This window comes from Leptodactylus fuscus, chromosome 1 (genome assembly GCF_031893055.1).
Source record: "Leptodactylus fuscus isolate aLepFus1 chromosome 1, aLepFus1.hap2, whole genome shotgun sequence".
NCBI classification, from domain to species: Eukaryota; Metazoa; Chordata; class Amphibia; order Anura; family Leptodactylidae; genus Leptodactylus; species Leptodactylus fuscus.
Window position 1 is genome coordinate 35020239 of NC_134265.1, and position 20081 is coordinate 35040319.

Consider the following 20081-nt stretch of genomic DNA (forward strand, 5'->3'; position numbering starts at 1 on the left):
GTTCGGATCGGCTGATCCGAACAGTGTTCGCTCATCTCTAGTCATGAGAAATCCCCTTTAATTCCACATGACCAGGGATGCAGCATTTCCAAGACAAGCCGATTTACCTTTCTTGTGTGTACAGTCGGAAGCAGAATCCATCCCGGACACGGCCGGCTCTTCCCTGGCGTTGCAGTGCACTGGCTTTGCTTATAAAAGTCTCCACCAGAGAACTCATCTGACTGCTCTCGTGATATCTAGAAGAAACAAAGCCACATCACAGCATATTAATGTACTGTACATCGCTTATGGGAGTTGTCATCCACCTTTCCCACACCACTGAATGGTAATTCTGCCTTGTTATAAAGCATTATACTGGTTGCCACCCAAAAAGAGAGATAACTAAGAAACGGCTGAACAGAATAATAGAAGATTTAGGTATTTTGATTTACAGACCATTTAGTGACTGTAGGTTAAAGAAAAAAAAGTTTTTGTAGCCCGGTCACCTGTTCTCTTTTGTTCTCCCAGCATCTATGACAAATACCACATCCGGGATGGTGATACCAGTTTCAGCAATGTTTGTTGCCAGCACAATCTACACAAATAATGAAAAGGGTCAATGTAAAAACCACCGTATCCCAGTACTAGGCAGGCGAATCACTGCTCTAAGCTACTGTATTAGAAGATACTGATGTAAAAGGGGTTGTGTTGTTAAAGGGATCCTATCATTGGATACTTTTTTGCTCCCGAACACATAGGAATAGCCTTAAGAAAGGCTATTTTTCTCCTACCTTTAGATGTCTTCTCTGCGTCGCCGTTCAGTAGAAATCCGTGTTTTCTTCGGCATGTAAATGAGTTCTCTCGCAGCACTGGGGGCGGGCCCCGGCACTCAAACAGCACTGGAGGCGTCCCCGATGCTGCGAGAGAAATCTCCAGCGATGCCTCCATCTTCTTCTGGAACGCCCTCTCCCTGTGTCTTCTTCCGTTCTGGGTTTCAAACTTCTAGGCCTCGGTCAGAGCCGAATGCGCATGCCCGGGCCACAAGAAAATGGCCGCTCACACCAGCTTACTGTGTAAGCGGCCATAAGAAAATGGCTGTTTATACCAGCTTACTGTGTAAGTGGCCATTTCCTTGCGGCCCAGGCATGCGCAGTCGGCTCTGCCCGAGGCCTAGAAGATTGAAACCCAGGACAGAAGAAGACACAGGGAGAGGGCGTTCCAGAATATAGAGGCATCGCCGAAGATTTCTCTCACAGCATCGGGAACGCCTCCAGTGCTGTTTGAGTGCCGGGGCCCGCCCCCAGTGCTGCGAGAGAATTCATTTGCATAATGAAGAAAGCCCGGATTTCTACCGAACGGCAGCGTGAAGAAGACATCTAAAGGTAGGAGAAGAATAGCCTTTCTTAAGGCTATTCCTACGTGTTAGTCAGAAAAGGTTATCCAATGATAGGATCCCTTTAAGGATACTTATTCCTATCCTGTCAGATCAGTCGAGGGTTCCCCAGTGATTAGGAGAATGGGGTTGGGTAGACAGGGGACAGTGCCTCGAAAGCACCAGTGCGCTTGTGTGACCAGCGCACCATTCACTTCTATGGGGCTGCTATGACTATAAAGTAGTCCATTCACAAGGAGGCTTTAGGGGGGACCCTTCATTCCCCTGTTCTACTGACCACAGGAGGACCCTTAGTAGCAATATTTTGTGCAAAAAATGCAACGTCTTTCTTTCTTAGACCTGCTTCAGCACTTTCCTGAAAGGGGTGGTGGCGTGGACAACGGCCATCTTATACTTATGATCATTTACTCCAGTTTCATGATGGCTGAAATCTATGACAGCTATGAGCACGGCCAATACGCCTTGTCATAAATCTCGAGGTGCAGGGGTTATCAAGATCTGTGGATTAAACCCCAGACTTGATAAATCCCCCCACAATACACAAAGATAAGGAAGTGTACCCCTAGTAATAGACTTCTGACATGTCACAGGAGATATGAAGACAGGTCATAAAGGTTGTCGTACTCATTAGATAGTCAAGCTTTTCCTCCCAATCCCCTTTCCTTTCACAATCCCCGGATGCCCAGTCGAGCATGCATGTGTTTTTACTATGGAAAGGGGAATAAGCTGCTATCAGACAACTCTACTGGTGACTTCTAAGCCTTGAGAATACGCAAATCGGCATCTTTAAATCCGGCAGAACTAATCCTTCTGCTGTGAATCAGGACACCCCATGTATATTAAATGAATAGCTGGCCCCACCAAAATAGTCACCTTAAGACTGTGTTACGTGATCTTACCTTTCTTGTTCCTGTTGGAGGAAGTACGAATGCTTCAGCCTGGTCCTGACTGGAAAGGATTGAGTGAAGTGCTATCAACTTGTACCTAAAAAATAAAAAATTGCAATGGCCTGGGTCTATATAGTAAAATAGGGAAAAGCTCATCAGCAGCACAAAAGAAGGGTGAATAGTGATATTGTGGCTCTAGTGCAAAAACCAATACAGAGCTGATCTGGACTGGCCAACAATGATCTGGTGAACAATCAGGACCTATTCACAATACCTTGGTGAGGAACTAACCGATATCTGCAAGTGATTTGACCTGGTTATCACAGAGCTTTGCAGGGGCGACCATGGGTTGTGTACAGTTACAGTACTGTATATAGTAAGCTGTGAGGAGCTACGCCAAGTAATACGTCTCAGGCAGTACATTCTGTATGTATAGACCAGGTCACTAGTATGGGAACAAATACGACTATATGACAATCTTGTAACCCAATGGCCTGTTGGCTTGTCACTATGCCATAGGCCTGATACTGTAATGTTTTAAACCCTTAAAAGGCTTTATAATTGATGACATATCCTTAGGGGTCCAGCACCTGGGTCCCTGACCGATCAGCTCTCTGAAGAGGCTGCATGGTATTGCAGCTCAGCCCTTCACTTGAATTGGACTGAGCTGCAATCAGGCCATGTGACCGATGAATGTGACATCCCATAGGTTGCGAAGCTGCAGCTTCAAGCAGCTCGGACCCCCATGGATCTTTAACTGATGACCTATCCTATGAATAGGTCAGCATTTAAAGGGATCCTATCATTGGATACCATTTTTTTCTCCCTAACACCTAGGAATAGCCTTAAGAAAGGCTATTCTTCTCCTACCTTTAGAATTCTTCTCCACGCTGACGTTCGGTAGAAACCCGGGTTTTCTTCGGTATGCATATGAGTTCTCTCGCAGCACTCTGGGGCGGTCCCCAGCGCTCAAACGTCCTTAATGCCGCGAGAGAAATCTCCAGTGACGCCTCTATCTTCTTCTGGAACGCCCTCTGCCTGTGTCTTCTTCCGTCCTGGGTTTCAATCTTATAGGCATGCGCAGTTGGCTATGCCATGGAGCAGAGCCGAATGTACATGCACACGGCCACAAGAAAATGGCCGCTTACTCCAGTTTACTGTGTATGCAGCCAGAAGAAAATGGCTGCTTACACAGCTTACTATGTGAATAGCCATTTTCTTGTGGCCTTGGCGGCATGTGCAGTCATCTCTGCCTGAGGCCCGACGGTAGAGCCGACTACGCATGCCTATAATATTGAAACCCAGGATGGAAGAAGAAACAGGGAGAGGGCGTTCCAGAAGAAGATGGAGGCGTCGCTGGGACGCCCCCAGTGGAGTTTGAGCGCTGGGGACCGCCCCCGAGTGCTGTGAGAGAACTCATTTGCATACTGAAGAAAATTGGGATTTCTACTGAACGGCGGCGCGGAGAAGACATCTAAAGGTAAGAGAAGAATAGCCTTTCTTAAGGCTATTCCTACGTGGTAGGCAGAAAAAAAGGGTATTCAATGATAGGATCCCTTTAAAAAGTCCTGGAAAAACCCTTTAAATACTAGGCCAATCAGCTTCAATAGCTGACAGTTATTTTTCCTGGCTCCTACACATACCCATATCAAGGGGTTTCTGGGACTAAATTTACTGATGATCGGCCTTAGAATAGGCCTTGAACATAAGATACAAAGGCATCCTATACTCAGGACCCCCACACATAACCCAAGTAATGTGAGCGCTGCCTCGTTTCACAGTCACATGGCCTGCTGACGCTCAGTCCCATTCAAGTGAAAGGGGCTGAGTTGCAGTACCAAGCACAAAGGTTACAGCATGTACAGTAGTGTGTTTGCAAACTAGTGAAGAGGATGCAATGCTCACATGAATTCTGTGGTCTCTTCAAATGGCTGATCAGTGGAGTCCTGGTTGTTAAATGCCTACCTATCTGATATCAATGAGCTATCCTAAAGATAGGGCATCAATATTTTAGCCCTGGAAATCCGTTTAAAAGTAAGAATAGGGAGACCCCCAACACACACAGCAAAGTTGACCCGGTGCATATAAATCTGCTTGTCTCTTATATGTACATGGGCCGTAGGTATAGATTTATACAGTCCATCACCTCCTCCTGTCATTGAACCTCTTGTCAGAAGATAGAAGGTCATAAAGCTGCTGAATATCAGCCAGGCCGGGTAAGAAGATCAGCACAGCTCCCTCCACATTTCTGTACTGTGAGCTTCTGTCTGGTGAAGGAGAAAAGCAAAGAATGGGGTTACAGAGGAAAAGTCATACAATGCCTACAGACAGTATGAAGGGATTGATAATTCAGCGCCATGTTTTGTGGCATCCTCTAAATAACACACATTTTCTTAAAAGCAAATCTGTGAAAACAGTAATGGCGGCCATATTGGTAATCCTCCAACCCTGGCCATAATGATTGTAATAGAAGATATGAACGTACCCAGAAACACCAGCAGGTCCAGGATCAGATCCAGATTTATTTTGTTGGGGTTCATGTACAGGACGGCATGCTGTGTCCGTGCTGAATACTTCTGATAAGACGGGTTGACATCCACCAGTGATCCAGACTGAACAGGAATAAACTCCTACAAGGGAAACCATTTGTACTGTTAACTGGAGTGGATCCTTTATATAGCATGTCATTTATAGGAATGGTTTTAGGCATCCTTAATATGATTTATATGCATCTATAAGCAGAATTTTTGCAACCTACGAGTGGCCACCAGAGGGAGCTATATTTGGGTTTTAACCATCACGCTACTACAGAGCAATAGGTCGAGGCTACCCGTGACCCTCACCTGGTATTTTCTGCTGCCTCCTCCTTTACAGGTGACATTAAGGGTTATTTCTTCCTCATCTTCTAAGAATTTCTGACAATACTCGGAGTCCTGTTCCAAGATGAACCCTGTTTCCTCCACAATATCTTCCAAATGGAAAACCTGGAAAAGACACAAATCTTTGCAACTACAAACAAGACTCATATTAAATAAAAATAAATAAATAAATAAATTGCCTAGAACAGGGGTGTCAAACTCATTTTCACCACATTAGCCTTATGGTTGTCTTCTAAGGACCATTGGTGATTCTGTGACTGTATAAATGTAGCCGTGCCGGTAATATGTAGTTACATTTATAGCCAAAGGCAACCATAAGGCTGATGTTAACATATTGTTAATACACATACGAAAAACCTGCCCGGTTGTGCACCTCTTTTTTTTTTTTTAATGTAGATTGTGAGCCTCATATAGGGATCACAATGTACGTTTTTTATTTTCCTATCAGTATGTCTTTGTAGAATGGGAGGAAATCCACACAAACACGTGGAGAACATACAAACTTCTTGCAGATGTTGTTCCTGGTGGGATTTATCTATCTATCTATCTATCTATCTATCTATCTATCTCCTATCTATCTATCTATCTATCTATCTATCTATCTATCTATCTATCTCATATCTATCTATCTATCTATCTATCTATCTATCTATCTCCTATCTATCTATCTATCTATCTATCTATCTATCTATCTATCTCCTATCTATTTATCTATCTATCTATCTATCTATCTATCTATCTATCTATCTCATATCCATTATCTATCTATCTATCTATCTATCTATCTATCTATCTATCTATCTATCTATCTCCTATCTATCTATCTATCTATCTATCTATCTATCTATCATCCCCTTACCATTCATGGAATTATCCAACATGCACATACCTCAACAGGGTAAGTCCTTCCTGAAATCCTGATGATCGGACAGTGCGAGAAGTAGTTAGAAAATTTATCGCTGTCCACAGTGGCGCTCATGAGTATGAGGTGCAGGTCTGAACGCTTGTGCAGGATTTCTCGGAGGATGATGAGCAGGAAGTCAGACTGCACTGTTCTTTCATGTACCTGGATTGAGAAGGATTAATCACCCACAGTTATAAACAGGCAGACGGCAGTCTCTGCTTATAACAGCAGGAATTTCCAACATTTCTACACAGTAAAGTAAAAATCTGTGTACTACAACTCCATGACATTTCATTCAGGTGATCCTAACAGCAAAAGCTTACAATTTCTTAAGGACAAAAATTTAAATTGTAGCAAAGACAATTCGATTTGCATTTTGAATGTTGTTCACATATAGGCTGCGAAACACTCTTCACACATAGGCTATAAAGGATAGGCCCTGAATGTCTTGTTTGGTGCAGCGACTGTACAGACAACAAAATTAACTATATTGGTGTCTTCTTTAAGATGAAGACTCATCTGACTACAGGAGTGGAACAGGGGATAACTCCGACCCCACCGTTCAACTTCATAGGCTACAGGCCGCTTTAGGCTGAACACTAAGAATGACGATATGATCCTACTTACCCATAAGTCTGAGTGTGCACTCACCTCATCCACAATGACGTGTGTGATGTTCTTCAGTAGGCTGTCCTCCTGCAGCTTGCGTAGTAAGATTCCTGTGGTACAATACAGCAGTCTGGTATGTTCCCCTGTTCGGGATTCCATGCGAATCTGGTATCCACATAGAGAATTCTAGAAACACACGATATTATAGAATAAATTCTTCATTTGTAAGCCATTAATGCTTTTGTCTTTTCTTGGATCGGCAGATAAACAACTTCTATTCATGTATGCGGAGAGAACAACCAGATCCCGACATCACAAGAGTGAAAATATGTTACCATTTCTTTCCTTTTTTTATGTAGTTTGTGAGCCCATATAGGGATTACAATGTAGATTTTTTTTTCCTATCAGTATGTCTTTGTTAGAATGGGAGGAAATCCAAGCAAACACAGGGAGAACATACAAACTCCTGCAGATGTTGTTCCTGGAGGGATTCGAACCCAGGACTTCAGCACTGCAAGGCTACAGTGCTAACCATTTCATTTCTATTAAAGTGGTGCCCAGGCCCATGTGGGTCTCCGCATCCTGCTCCATCACAACACACAGGAAATGCCTGCTTAGCCAGTCAATGGCCAGTGAACGGGTTAGCAGCTATCTCCTGTGTGTCGGATGTAGAGACCAGCAGGGACCTGAACTGTGTTGGAACGGGGGAGACATGATCGGTAATCTATATTTCTTCTGACACCAATTTTTTCCCCATTTCAAACTCCTTTTAAAAAAATTTGTCTAGGTTTATGGACAATCCTCAGTTCATAAATACTTGATCGGTAAATTTAGGACAGGAAGGCTAAAGGTACAAGAACAGTTGCAGCAATGGGTTAATGGTAAAAAAAAAAACGCACATGGATACCTGTGTTATCGCCCATGTCTCCACGGATCTTATAATTTTCTATAATGAGCCCAGACCTCAAAACAGACAGGTATAGGACTTAGTTTTGCACCTGGCTCATGGCCCCTTACACAGACCTGTGATAATACACGTGCGTGTGTATAGGGCCATAGAAAATAACGGGTCAGTGTACTATTCATGAAAACACTGACAAAGTACATGCTTGTGAGCATGGAGTCTTAAAGTAAGTGTCCCCCAGTACATCTCAATTTACATGCAGTAATAGATAAGGGAGAGAAAGGAATTAAAGGGGATGTTCAGCATTATACAAATATGGCTGGTTTCAGACACAGATCTCCCTCAATCCATGGGTTGTGTCTGACATTGAAGGTCATGTCTACTAAAGTGAAGGGGCTGAGCCGGATAGAACCTGAGGATAGAAGTGGCCCCTTTTTTTTTTTTTTTTTGCAAAAAAACAACCATTTATTTCTAATTCTGTACATGCCTTTTAATGTTTTGCCATTGTACCTTCCTTCACTACTTTGAAATCCATTGCAGGGTAAAACAAGTCTTATTTATGGCTTTTCTTACGGATTTTCAATACAAAGTTATCACCCTCACCCACAAGGCTCTCCATAATGCCGCACCTCCCTACATTTCCTCCCTCATCTCTGTCTACCGCCCAACCCGTGCTCTCCGTTCACTCAATGATCTAACACTTACATCCTCTATTATCAGAACCTCCCACACTCGTATACAAGACTTCTCCCGAGCTGCACCACTTCTCTGGAATGCTCTACCCCCGACAATCAGATTAACTCCCAATTTCTACAGCTTCAAGCGCCAACTAAAGACACATCTTTTCAGACAGGCCTATCACAATTTCTAATGTAAGCCTTTCTGTACCGTCATTAGAATCCCTAATATTAACCCTCCTCTGTTCCAGCTCCCACATTACCCCACAGGATATGATGCCATTTCAGGCTAACTCTATATGTCCAAGCTCCATCCACATGTTAAAGGACACGACTGGTGACGGCTCATAAAGTTTTATGTTTGTGTAATGACTAGAGATGAGCGAACACTGTTCTGATCAGCCGATCCGAACAGCACGCACCCATAGAAATGAATGGAAACACCTGTGACGCCGGCCGGCCTCCGGCAAAGTCAGTATCACAGGTGCTTCCATTCATTTCTATGGGTGCGTGCTGTTCGGATCGGCTGATCCGAACAGTGTTCGCTCATCTCTAGTAATGACAGTCACCTCTATTACAAAATTGTCTGACCTCTGTATAAGCAATGCCGCCCCTGCTACCTCTTGTGTCACCCCTTCTACCTCATAGATTGTAAGCTCTTGCGAGCAGGGCCCTCAGTCCCAGTGTGTGAAATGACTTTCTTTGTAATGTATCTTTTTTGTCTGTATTTGAACCCTACTATAGTGTACAGCGCTGCGGAATATGTTGGCGCTATATAAATAAAATGTATTATTATTATTTTCTCTCCACTCACCTTTGCTCCAGGTCCAGATTCACACCCCAGCTCTTCACACACTCGAGTGGCCAGGCTCATGGCAGATATCCTGCGAGGCTGAGTACAGACGATGTTGCACTTCCCTGAGGCCCATTTATTTAGCAGCAGATCTTCTAGTATGAATTGCGGCACCTGAGTACTTTTACCACTGCCCGTCTCACCCGCTACAACGATAACCCGGTGCCTGCTAAGTGTTTCTAAAATATAGTCCCTGTGTGCAAACACCGGGAGCTGCTCCCTGTCACTCAGCAGTCTCTTGTACTTTGCCGAATCTCGGCACTTAAAGAAAAGGTTCCTGACTGGTTCTAAATTGTCCTTCTCGACCAGATGTAATGTGTTCTGCTCCACATCGTCTTCGCCGGCTAGGTTTTCCCAGGAGTCTTCGGGGTCTTCAGACAATTTGTTGATCTTTGGGGGCTTCTGTTGCTGCTGTTTCAGCTTCAGTTTATTTAATAGTTTGGCAATGAACTGTTCCCGCGGCTTGTTGCTCTCAAGTTTGTCTTTCTCCTGCTTACTTTTCTCAGCATCGCTCCATTCTAGCCATACGTCTCTGTATGTTGGCGGCAGCAGCTGATGCACAGACTAAATGGGGGGGGAAACATGCAATCATTTCTTTTCTCCTTCAAATTCCATTTAAAGAGGACCTTTCATTGGTTCGGGCACAGGCAGTTCTATATACTGCTGGAAAGCCGACAGCGCACTGTCAGCTTTCCCGATCTGTGCCCCGGGTAAAGAGCTATCGGTGCCGATACCGTAGCTCTTTACAGTCAGAACGGCGTTCCTGACAGTCTGTCAGGTACGTCCTTCTACACAGCAGCGCCAATAGCGCTGTAGAGTGTGAGCGGGGAGGAACACCCCCTCCCTCTGCTCACAGTGCTCGTCCATAAACGACTATTATCAGGAGGGGAGGGGGTGTTCCTCCCCGCTCACACTGTACAGCGCTATAGGCTCTGTTGCGGAGAAGGACGTTCCTGACAGACTGTCAGGAACGCCCTTCTGACTGTAAAGAGCTACGGTACCGGGACCAATAGCTCTTTACCCGGGGCACAGATCGGGAAAGCCGACAGTGTGCTGAATTCAGCGCACTGTTGGCTTTCCAGCAGTATATAGAACTGCCTGTGCCCCGGACCATGAAAGGTCCTCTTTAAGCTTTTTTTTTTCTTAACAGAACCTAAAACAGAAGAACACTTGAAAGTGTCTGATAGCTTCTCTATTCAATTCTATGGAATGATGGAGTCTTGTACTTGGCTATGTCAGTGTCACAGAAATTAATGGTGCACGGGTCCTGGGGTGCTGGTGGCATAGGGACCCTTGTTCTCCTGATCAAAGGAGATCCTGTAGATTTGAGCGGAGTGTTATTATTTGTAACGCCCCTTTAAAGGGCATGTCTCACTGCTCCTGACATGTCTGTTTTAGTAAATACTTATATTCCTTGTATCGACTTTCCTCGTTGGATTCTATTTAGCCCGAGCCTCCGGTTTCCGAGCTGGCTCCGACTCAAGGTTACCGCATTGGAATTGGAACCTGAGTTGTTCCGCCTCTACCTGTTCAGTGTATTATCTGTACTAGGGGGCTGGCTTTACTATGTAGTCTAGGGGGGAGAATGCGGGTGCTGGTTCTTATTACATGACCCTGAGACGGAACCAGTTCGGGAAACTTGAGGTTTGGGCTAAATAGAATTCGGCCAGTGCATGTGAAGTCCCCAGATAACTCCTTTAAATTTCAATCATTTCCTATCAGTTTTCACTGTGCTCTTCCTCTGAATAATAATGAATAAATTGACATCTGGGTGTCACCATTCCCTTGTGTCCTTGCACAGTTTGGCACCGTCATCACTTATTGAACAGTGACAACAGTGTAGGGGCACCCCACAAAAGCTTAACACCCAGCTGTCAATTTCTAGGAGTAATAATAGAGGAGCAATAGTATGAGGAGTTCTAGGGAAAAAAAGATCCATAACTGATATTTCAAGAAGACCTCAACTATATCGTGAAGGGAATATCCTCCAAAAAACATCTGTCAAATGTATGACCAAGGATTACCCCACCACTGATCATCAATGGAGAAAGATCTGGTGGTCATGCCTGCACACTGATGCACCCTTTAGTGTCTTTGTGGCTAGACTCCAGAAGAATGGACAAAGGAACTATTAAAACAGCTAAGACTTACGAAGACAGAGGGACCACATTGACTATAATGGGGTCTGTTGGGTATCCGTGCTTTTTAAATAAAATCGGCAAGCGAAAAAGTTAGTTTTCATCTGGCGGTTTTAGACTGGCACTGAGATGGAGTTCCTGAAGGGAGACTCAAACGCAGATACGAACATGGCCTAAGTTGTCTGCTTTTATGATCAGTACTTAGTCATAGCATCAGGTACATCCACTATAAGAGAATCCACCCAGCACTCAGATATATAGAAAATATTTGAGACTTGATTGAATCCTAAAATAACCACAGACAACCAGAGTAACAGACACTGCAAAAGTCAAACGCGTTTCGGACATGTAGATCATCCATATTCATGACATGTCTCAGGTATCTTCTACTTAACCCAGTGTTGAGTGGATTCTCTTTCTATACGTGGCTAAAATTATACTTCATGTGACTGCATATGAAACAAAAATCTATAGAAATAGAAGAAAATCTCATACTTGGCCTTTAGTGAGTTCATAAAGAGCTAAAGTGGCGGCGAGGTGCTGAGCTTGCATGCTGTCCTCTGTGACGATTGTAGGACACACAGACATGACGTCATCATTTGATTTCACAATTTTCACTCTACAAAGAAACAGATAGAATTTATATCCTCAGAAATGTATTGTTAATTCTTCTATATGGCCACAGCTTTATGATATGAAATACTGATATGTAATGAGCCAGGGATATTTGCCCACGCAGGTAGCAAAGACAACGCAAGATGATTGGTTATTGGAGCCCATGCGGTGTGATTGAGAAGATGGGGTTCAGGGAAGAAGGATAATGGTTGGCCTGACTCTGCACCTTGATGTCATCTCATCCGCTAGTATATAAAAATAAACTGGGTAGTTACTCAAATAATCTCTCAAAAATATTATACTGACATATGGGCTGGTTGAGATGCTGTAGGATGAGTATCTGTATGAAGTACGATGAGTGTACTGTGCCATACTAGGGTGAGCTGGAGGCGACCTGGCTCAGCGGCCCACCTAGGGAGTCTGAACTTGGTTATAGCTAATAAATCCCTACCCTGCCCTTACTAGAATTGCACACTCTTTCTCAGGGGCTATATGTTATACAATTTTCCCAAAAACTGAAAAACCTTGTACTAAGTTGATATGATGACTGTAGCCCAATGTGACGACACTTACCTACTTTTCCAGTACCTGCCCACAGGCACCTTCTCAAATGAGGGGTTTGGACTTTTAGGATAATGTTTCCTACACCAATCAATCAAAAACTGCTTCGGAGATTTACCCGTCCAGCTGCGAGAGGTGTAGTCGAAGTTCCGGATGTCAAGAGGGGGTCTGGTTTTAACTGGACACAAAATAGATTAGAAAAAGTTGGAAACAACAAACACGTCAAAAATAAATATATAATCTGATATTAGGCCACAAAAGATTAATGTAAGGCGACTTTGGTAGTTTTGTGAGCAACAATAGCATAATATACATCACTATACTTGCTAACAAAGTGACAAAAATCAGATAGGAACCCATAATAAGTCACTTGGGTGTGTCCGAAGCCATTGCAATAGGTCATATGATGCAACACACGGCATTATAAAGGAGCAGCTTCAGTGATTTCTATAAAAACTTTTTTTTAATGCTAAAATCTGCTTGGGTGCGATGAACAACAATGACGTAAATTGGGACAGGCCACTCCATTCATGTCTATGGGACAGCCAAAGGTAGCCAAGCGCTGTAATTGGCCTCCTAGAAAAGCATGGAGCAATATCATGTATGTTCATCCACCATTCCATTCATACATAGGACCAAGGGACCTATGGATTGGCAGGAATCCCAGTGGTCAGACCATCACTGATCAAACACCTATCACCTATCCTGTGGATAGATATGTTTAAAACTTTGTATGACCCCTTTCAATAAGACAAGTGTGAGTTTCCAGCCTTTTCCTACCTTTCTCCTCCTTGACTTCTCTATCATTGTCAAACAGACTGAACCCTAATGATCCGTCATCCGGATGTGCTGGTGGCGGCTTTTGACTTTCATTTTTCTCCTCAGTCAGTTTCACTGCAGGGTTAAACATGGGGTGCAGCTCCAACGTCTTCATTTCTGTATAAAGGAAATTCATTACAAATTCAGGCATTGAAGGGGTTGTGCCTTATGGACACTTCTCCCAGCGAATAAGTGTCTGATCATTGGGGGCCTGAATGCCAGGCCCCCCTGTGATCAAGACAAGAAGCTAAATGGCCAAGTAAAGCCTCCTTGTGAATGGGGTGTCGGTGTGTGTGGCGCTCCATTCACTGCCGTGAGGATGTGGGTTTCTCCGGAGATTACAGTCCCAGCAACTCAACAGCAGAGAATGGAGCGCTGGTCATGTAAGCACACTGCTGCTTAAAGGGATTGTCCCATCACAAGGATCCTATCTATACTGCTAGTTTATGTGGATTTAAGACGTTTCCTAAATGCATTGCTTTATCAAAACTGCTTTGTTTGGCCGCTATCTTAATTTATTCACTTCACTGTTTACACTTTGTTTCTATGGCCCTTGGGATTATCTGCTCATTTGTCAAGTGATGTAGCTGCCTGCTCTGGGGGGGAGGGGCTGGGAGCAGCTCTGAGCTGTTTGTGTCTGATAAGTAGCAGAGCTTCTGAGACAGCTCCAGGATTTCTGAGCTCTTATCAGTCGGTTTAATTGAATTTGGCTGATAAGGGCTGAGATAGGGAGTCCCTTACCTCTGTATGTAATGCAAACTGACTCAAATCCAGCTCTTCTACATCAGCTTCACACTGTGGTAATTCATTTACAACCAATCCCATGCAAGTGAAACCCTGCCCACCAATGTGCCGAGAAAAGCAGGAAGTGAATAGAGCACAACAGCCTGCAGGTTAGTGAACAAGCGTCATAGGAATACCCCTTTAATTCACAAGGAAGCTTTAGGGGGACTTATGGTACCCCATCCTTTTGATCACTGACGAACCAATTAGACCCCCAGCATTCAGACAATTATCCCCTGTCCAAACTTTTTTGTGGGAATCTTAAGTGAGAGAATATTACACATTTTGCTTCCAACATGATGTTACAAGTCCTACCTTGCTGATATTCCCGGATTTTGTTCTGGGCCTCCCTCTGGCCCGCTTTATCTTTTTCTTGTTTTGTGATAGCTGCTTGACTTTTGGCATCCAACAACTTTGCTGTCAGTTCAAGATATCGTTCATTCTATAGAAAACATAAAATACTGAATTGTCTAGCTATTTCTTAGCCACACCGTTCCATAACTCCCAACAATGTGTGATCCTGCTGACTTGGCTGATACTTAGGTAACACCTGTACCTATACATTCCCACCATACTGTCTTTAGTGTTTAACTTACAGGGTCAAACTTCTCATTGTCAGGATCTTTGACAGGATCCAGCTCTTCCTCCTCATCGCTACCCTGCTCGGCATAGCGCAGAATCCACTCTTTCATGCTCACTTCCTTCTCATTACTGGCCTGCCACATAGAAGAGAATAAAGGTGCTGCCATAAGTTATGTCCACTCTTCATAAAGACAATTACCTAAGATATTACAGAGCGCCTTTCATGTTGTCTGACATCAGAGGTTTTATACACCGCTACCTGTCCATATATATGGAATGGGTTTTTCATTCCCAGAAAGTTCTACAATAACCAGCTGTGTGTGAACTTGCCCTTTAAATTCAACACATACTTTCACAGGTGCTTCAGCAGATCTACTAGAGCTGGCAACATTGTCACGGACCGGCTGCTGTGATGTGGGCCGAAACTTTTCTCTTTCTTTCTTCTCCTCCTCTGCAAACTGCTGGCTGAAGCCATCTGGCAACTGATCTGTGGAAAGAAAGCAATATTATCATACACTACATAGACGAAGGCGCCGACCGTATCTTACGGCTATGTCAGGTCTGTGTATTTCTTGCTTCTCTACTTGAGTGGCACAACAATATGGACAAATATTGCAATTAAAGGGGTTGTCCGGGATTTATTTTTTATGGCCGATGGAACACTTGGCTCCAGTTCCTGTATAGTGGCCAGGCATAGGTACTACAGTTTAGCTCGCACGGAAGTCAATGGGAACTGAGCTACAGTGAAGGCTCCAGCCAACATACAGGACACAGAGCCATATACTGCCAGCTCTGGGCTGTGTATAGCATGGGCATTGGAAGGGGCTCCGTACAGCTGATCCATGTGGGGGCCGGCTGACAACCCTCCAAGGTACAAATATCTATGGCCTATCTTAAGGCAATAAAAAAAAATCCAATTCTGAAGACCCCTTTAAAGAGGACCTTTCACCATATCCGGGCACATGCAGTTTTATATACTGCCGGAAAGCTGACAGTGCGCTGAGTTCAGCACACTGTCGGCTTTCCCGATCTGTGCCCGGTGTGAAGAGCTTACGGTCCGGTACCGTAGCTCTTCTATGGTCAGAAGGGCGTTTCTGACCATTAGCCAGAGACGTCCTTCTGCCTCACGGCGCCAATCACGCTGTGCTGTGGAGCGGGGAGGAACGCCCCTACCTCTGCTCGCAGTGCTCGTCCATAGACGAGTATTATCAGGAGAGGGAGGGGGCGTTCCTCCCCGCTCCACAGAACAGTGCGATAGGCGATGCGAGGCAGAAGGATGTCTCTGGCTAATGGTCAGAAACGCCCTTCTGACCATAGAAGAGCTACGGTACCGGACCGTAAGCTCTTCACACCGGGCACAGATCGGGAAAGCCGACAGTGCGCTGAATTCAGCGCACTGTCAGCTTTCCGGCAGTATATAACACTGCATGTGCCCAGATATGGTGAAAGGTCCTCTTTAAGTTTTCTTTATTTTACTATAAAGTATTATTCATACCATCCTGTAGATTCAAGCACAGCCAATCCAGTGCAGAATGTAGATCGCCACCGTACAGCACAACGTTTGACATTGCATCTTCAATGTGCTCTGGCTTGAAATTTAATTCCTGTAAAGCTATATACAGATCCTAGAAAAGGTAAAAAGGACACTATACTTTATCTGAGTTTTTAAGGTGGACACCTGTACTATCAACGATACAGCAGAGATTAGAAACTTTGTAATATATTGTCTTAGAGAAAAATGCTTCTTTCTCCACTTGTCAGCCAAGCTTAAGTGCAATATTTCACTGCAATCGGAGTGATAGGTTTTTGCAGACCTGTAACTTCTTAGAAGTCAGCCTTCCAGACACCGTTCCTTTGTCACAGATGAACTTCTTATGCTCATTTATTAGAGAGATGATCTTCTTCTCTAGTTTGCTCTCAATCACCACCTGTTTTAAGAAGAAAAGATCAGATCAATGCAACAAATTGGTGATACCCTGTTACTTATTCATAATCCAAGGATCCCACTAAGGCTGTTTTCACATGTATTGGATGGGACAACCGCTAGATCGGTGGGGGCCCAACTTCTGGTGCCCTCTCTGATTACAAAAAGGGGGATCCTGAGCCCACCGTTTTAATGGAGCATTGGTTGAGCATGTGCAGGAGACAAGTACAGTACTAAGCTATCTTCAGCAGTGTCTTACATTTTGATGGACTCCCACTGATCTAGCAGTTACCCCCCCATCCAGAAGATAGGGAATAAGTGACTACTCCTATTGGGGTATGTATATTATTTCAGTTTATTACTTCAATGCATTTTTTAGCCTCAGACTACATGCAGGGTTTGTAAGTATCCTGTAATTGTAGAGACAAATCGATTTATTTTTGCAATGTTTCAGAATTTTGACTGAAAAACAAAAGTAGAAACTGCGTCTTATGAACAATTTCCAAATATAAATTTAAAGGGATTTTGCGCCTTCAGATTGAATCTTCATATTGATGAGGTATCCACCCGGACCATGCACAGATCAGCTTTAGCAACAGCCTCCAGGTGATAGAAGCTACTATCACACAGGGAGCGGGTGCATTTCCCAAAAATCACAGCCATGAAGTGGACAGAGCTGCTGTGCTGCTCCTATTACTTGAATAAGAGCACCAGAGGCTGCTGCAACAGCTGATCTGTACAGGGTCTAGGTCTCAGATCTTGACAGTTCACATACTAAGGCCTATAATGTGGATAGGTCATCACTATGAAAACTTGACCTAGGTCTGAAAAAAACCCTTTAACTGTAAAGGAAGAGCTGGAGAAGTACAAGAGTGTGCCCTCACCTTCAGTATAGACTTATCACTAGTAACAGAAGCGCCGGATTCAGCAGAAGATCCAAAACTGTATGTTTTTGGACCTAACAAAAAAGAAGAAAAAACAACGTTAACGAGAAATACTTTAAGTGCCTTGACGTTAGACAAACCCAACCCAAATATATCAGGTAACGTCTGCTGTAACAGAAATCACTGTACCATGAGCCATGCTGTCTCAGTACAGCTGATCTGTAGGGATCCCGGGTGTTGGATCTCAGCATAACTCATATTAATGGATTGACCTAAGGATGGGCCATCAGTAGTAGAAACTACTTTAACTACTGTAGGCAGATTTACCATTTAAAAGTTTTAGGTGTCTTACTAGAGATGAGTGTGTACTATTCGAAACGCCAGTTTTGAATAGCACGCACCCATAGGAATGAATGAACGTAGCCGGCACACAGTGGGTTAAGCGGCCATCTGTGTGCCGGACGTTTCCATTCATTCCTATGGCCGCGTGCTATTCGAAACGGCCGTTTCGAATAGTACTCGCTCATCTCTATGTCTTACCATAAATCCCTTTGGCAACCATGGGACCAGCCTTACAGGTTGTCACTCTAAAATTAAGTTCTGTTTCTAGAAACGCCAGACTCTCTATGTAAATAAAAATCATTAGGACTGACACATGTCCCTGTTACCTTGCTTGTTTCGTGCTTCCTTGTTCCCAGAGGACACACTAGCAGATTTGCCAGCCTCCCTCTTCGATGTCTCGTCCCCACCAGGCCTGGTTTCTGCCGCTGCCCTTGGTCGATTAGCGGCTGAAATTGCTCCCTGTATGGCCGGAGCATTGCTGTGCCGATTTTTCTTATTTTTGCCACCCATTCTTTTAGATCCTGAGCATATCTACAAAGGTGTAAATAGATAAAAATAAAATAGTGATTAAATGGTTTTACCTACTGTGGTGATAATAGGAAATATGCATTGTATATACGTCTCTAAAACTCCAGCAGTCCCTGTCAGTATATAAGGTTCCTGGAAAAGACATCTCACTGTCAATCTAGAATACAAAGAAATTGACGACACTGCTCAATAGTTTTATCGAACATTAAAGTGATACAACTTTATTGATATATAGCACCAGGTGCATTAGGACAAGATAAGCTGTATAAGTGAACTCTAAAGGTCCACTTGGATTTGGGATTCTTCTTTTGTCCTCTTCCACTGGTATGCTGTTATGATCAGGTCAGAGACGGTGTTTTTACTCTATGTTATACATGTGCTAAAAAATATATCCATACTATTTATTCTACTGTCTTCCATACAAAATAGGCTTGTTCTACCTTAAAAAAAGCCCGTCATTTAGAGGTCAGCATGAGTCCAGGTCCTGCCGAATACTTGTTGGTTTGCTAAGACAGATGTGCCTTGTACAGTTGCTCTGTCCCATTCAAGTATATGAGATGAAGCTGTGGCATCGGGCACAGTCACAACCTCATATATGGCAGAGCCACATCCGCTCCCTGTCCACTATTGCTGCCTCTGGCATCCACAGGCAGCCGGATCAGCTGATCTATGCAGGGTTCAGGTGTTGGATACCACAGGTCACATACTAATGGATAATCCTGTGTATAGGTCATCAGTATGAAACTTGCATTTGGGGCCAGACAACCCCTTTAACCATCAATTCAATGAATCTCGGATAAGAACAGCTCTCAGGGGACACGAATGACTATAATGGGGTCCGTCTGGTCGCTGTTGTTTTATCTGTAATTTTGCGTGAGAACAAAGTCATATTTGCAGGTCTTATTTTGTTACAGATTTTATAAGGACTCTGCACCACAGATGGACACAGACAACGTGGGATGCAGATGTGTACATAGCCTTACAATGCGGCCAGGTTACATCTGTGCTGGAGCTGGTTCAGGATCTTCATCACAGATTACGTTAAGCATGGCGGACCAAATGGAGCAGAACTCTGTATTATACTATCTGATAGAAAGATGGATGCCACGATGGAAACTGATGAGCCCTGTTATGGACAACTGGTATTATTATTTATTATGCTTTATTTTATTTTATTTATATAGCGCCATCATATTCCGCAGCGCTTTACAGATATTGTCAGTCACTGTCCCATATAGGGCTCACAATCTACATTCCCTATCAGTATGTCTTTGGTGTGTGGGAGGAAACCGGAGCACCCGGAGGAAACCCACGCAAACATGGGGAGAACATACAAACTCCTTGCAGATGTTGCCCTTGGCAGGATTTGAACCCAGGACTCCAGTGCCGCAAGGCTGCAGTGCTAACCACTGAGCCACCCGCCATAAGAAATATGGCAAAGCTATCTATGAAACTGTGACAACAGTCAGTCATCTGCAAACCACAGAGTACAGAGAAGAGTCAGGAGCCTGAAAGGAGACTGCAGGCACCAGAACAATGGCCGAAACCCAGTAGTAACCTCTGTTCTCTATGGAAGTGCAGGATGGACTGTCCTGGTAGCCACGTGTCCAGTACAGCCACAGAGCCGGTGTATGTGCCCCACCAGCAGCAGAATATAAGAACTGCATTACTCACCACTCAATCGTCCCCATCACACCCGTGACGTCACGACAGACTACGGAACACCCGGTGCAGCTGACGTCACGAAACCAATCGGTCTACAACACAGGTTCCCCACCACATGTAACGTGAATAAAATCCCTTCCCGTCTGCAGAGAAGC

General features: G+C 44.1%; 1 protein-coding gene across 1 annotated transcript in view; it reads right to left on the reverse strand.

Annotated features, from left to right (window-relative positions):
* DHX29 (DExH-box helicase 29) overlaps positions 1-20077 on the reverse strand; it is a 32147-nt gene extending 12070 nt beyond the window's left edge. The window contains exons 1-20 of the mRNA XM_075269403.1: positions 19936-20077; positions 18060-18264; positions 17392-17465; positions 16398-16511; positions 16079-16208; positions 14934-15070; positions 14598-14717; positions 14317-14443; positions 13180-13335; positions 12412-12577; positions 11719-11842; positions 9047-9649; positions 6694-6837; positions 6028-6204; positions 5103-5243; positions 4745-4889; positions 4406-4526; positions 2272-2356; positions 486-574; positions 108-236 (exon numbers count right to left, since the gene is read on the reverse strand). Of these exons, the coding sequence (XP_075125504.1) occupies positions 108-236; positions 486-574; positions 2272-2356; positions 4406-4526; positions 4745-4889; positions 5103-5243; positions 6028-6204; positions 6694-6837; positions 9047-9649; positions 11719-11842; positions 12412-12577; positions 13180-13335; positions 14317-14443; positions 14598-14717; positions 14934-15070; positions 16079-16208; positions 16398-16511; positions 17392-17465; positions 18060-18243 (2966 nt within the window). The 5' untranslated portion in view covers positions 18244-18264; positions 19936-20077. The remainder of the gene's footprint in view (positions 1-107; positions 237-485; positions 575-2271; positions 2357-4405; positions 4527-4744; positions 4890-5102; positions 5244-6027; positions 6205-6693; positions 6838-9046; positions 9650-11718; positions 11843-12411; positions 12578-13179; positions 13336-14316; positions 14444-14597; positions 14718-14933; positions 15071-16078; positions 16209-16397; positions 16512-17391; positions 17466-18059; positions 18265-19935) is intronic.
* Between the last annotated feature and the right edge of the window lie 4 nt (positions 20078-20081).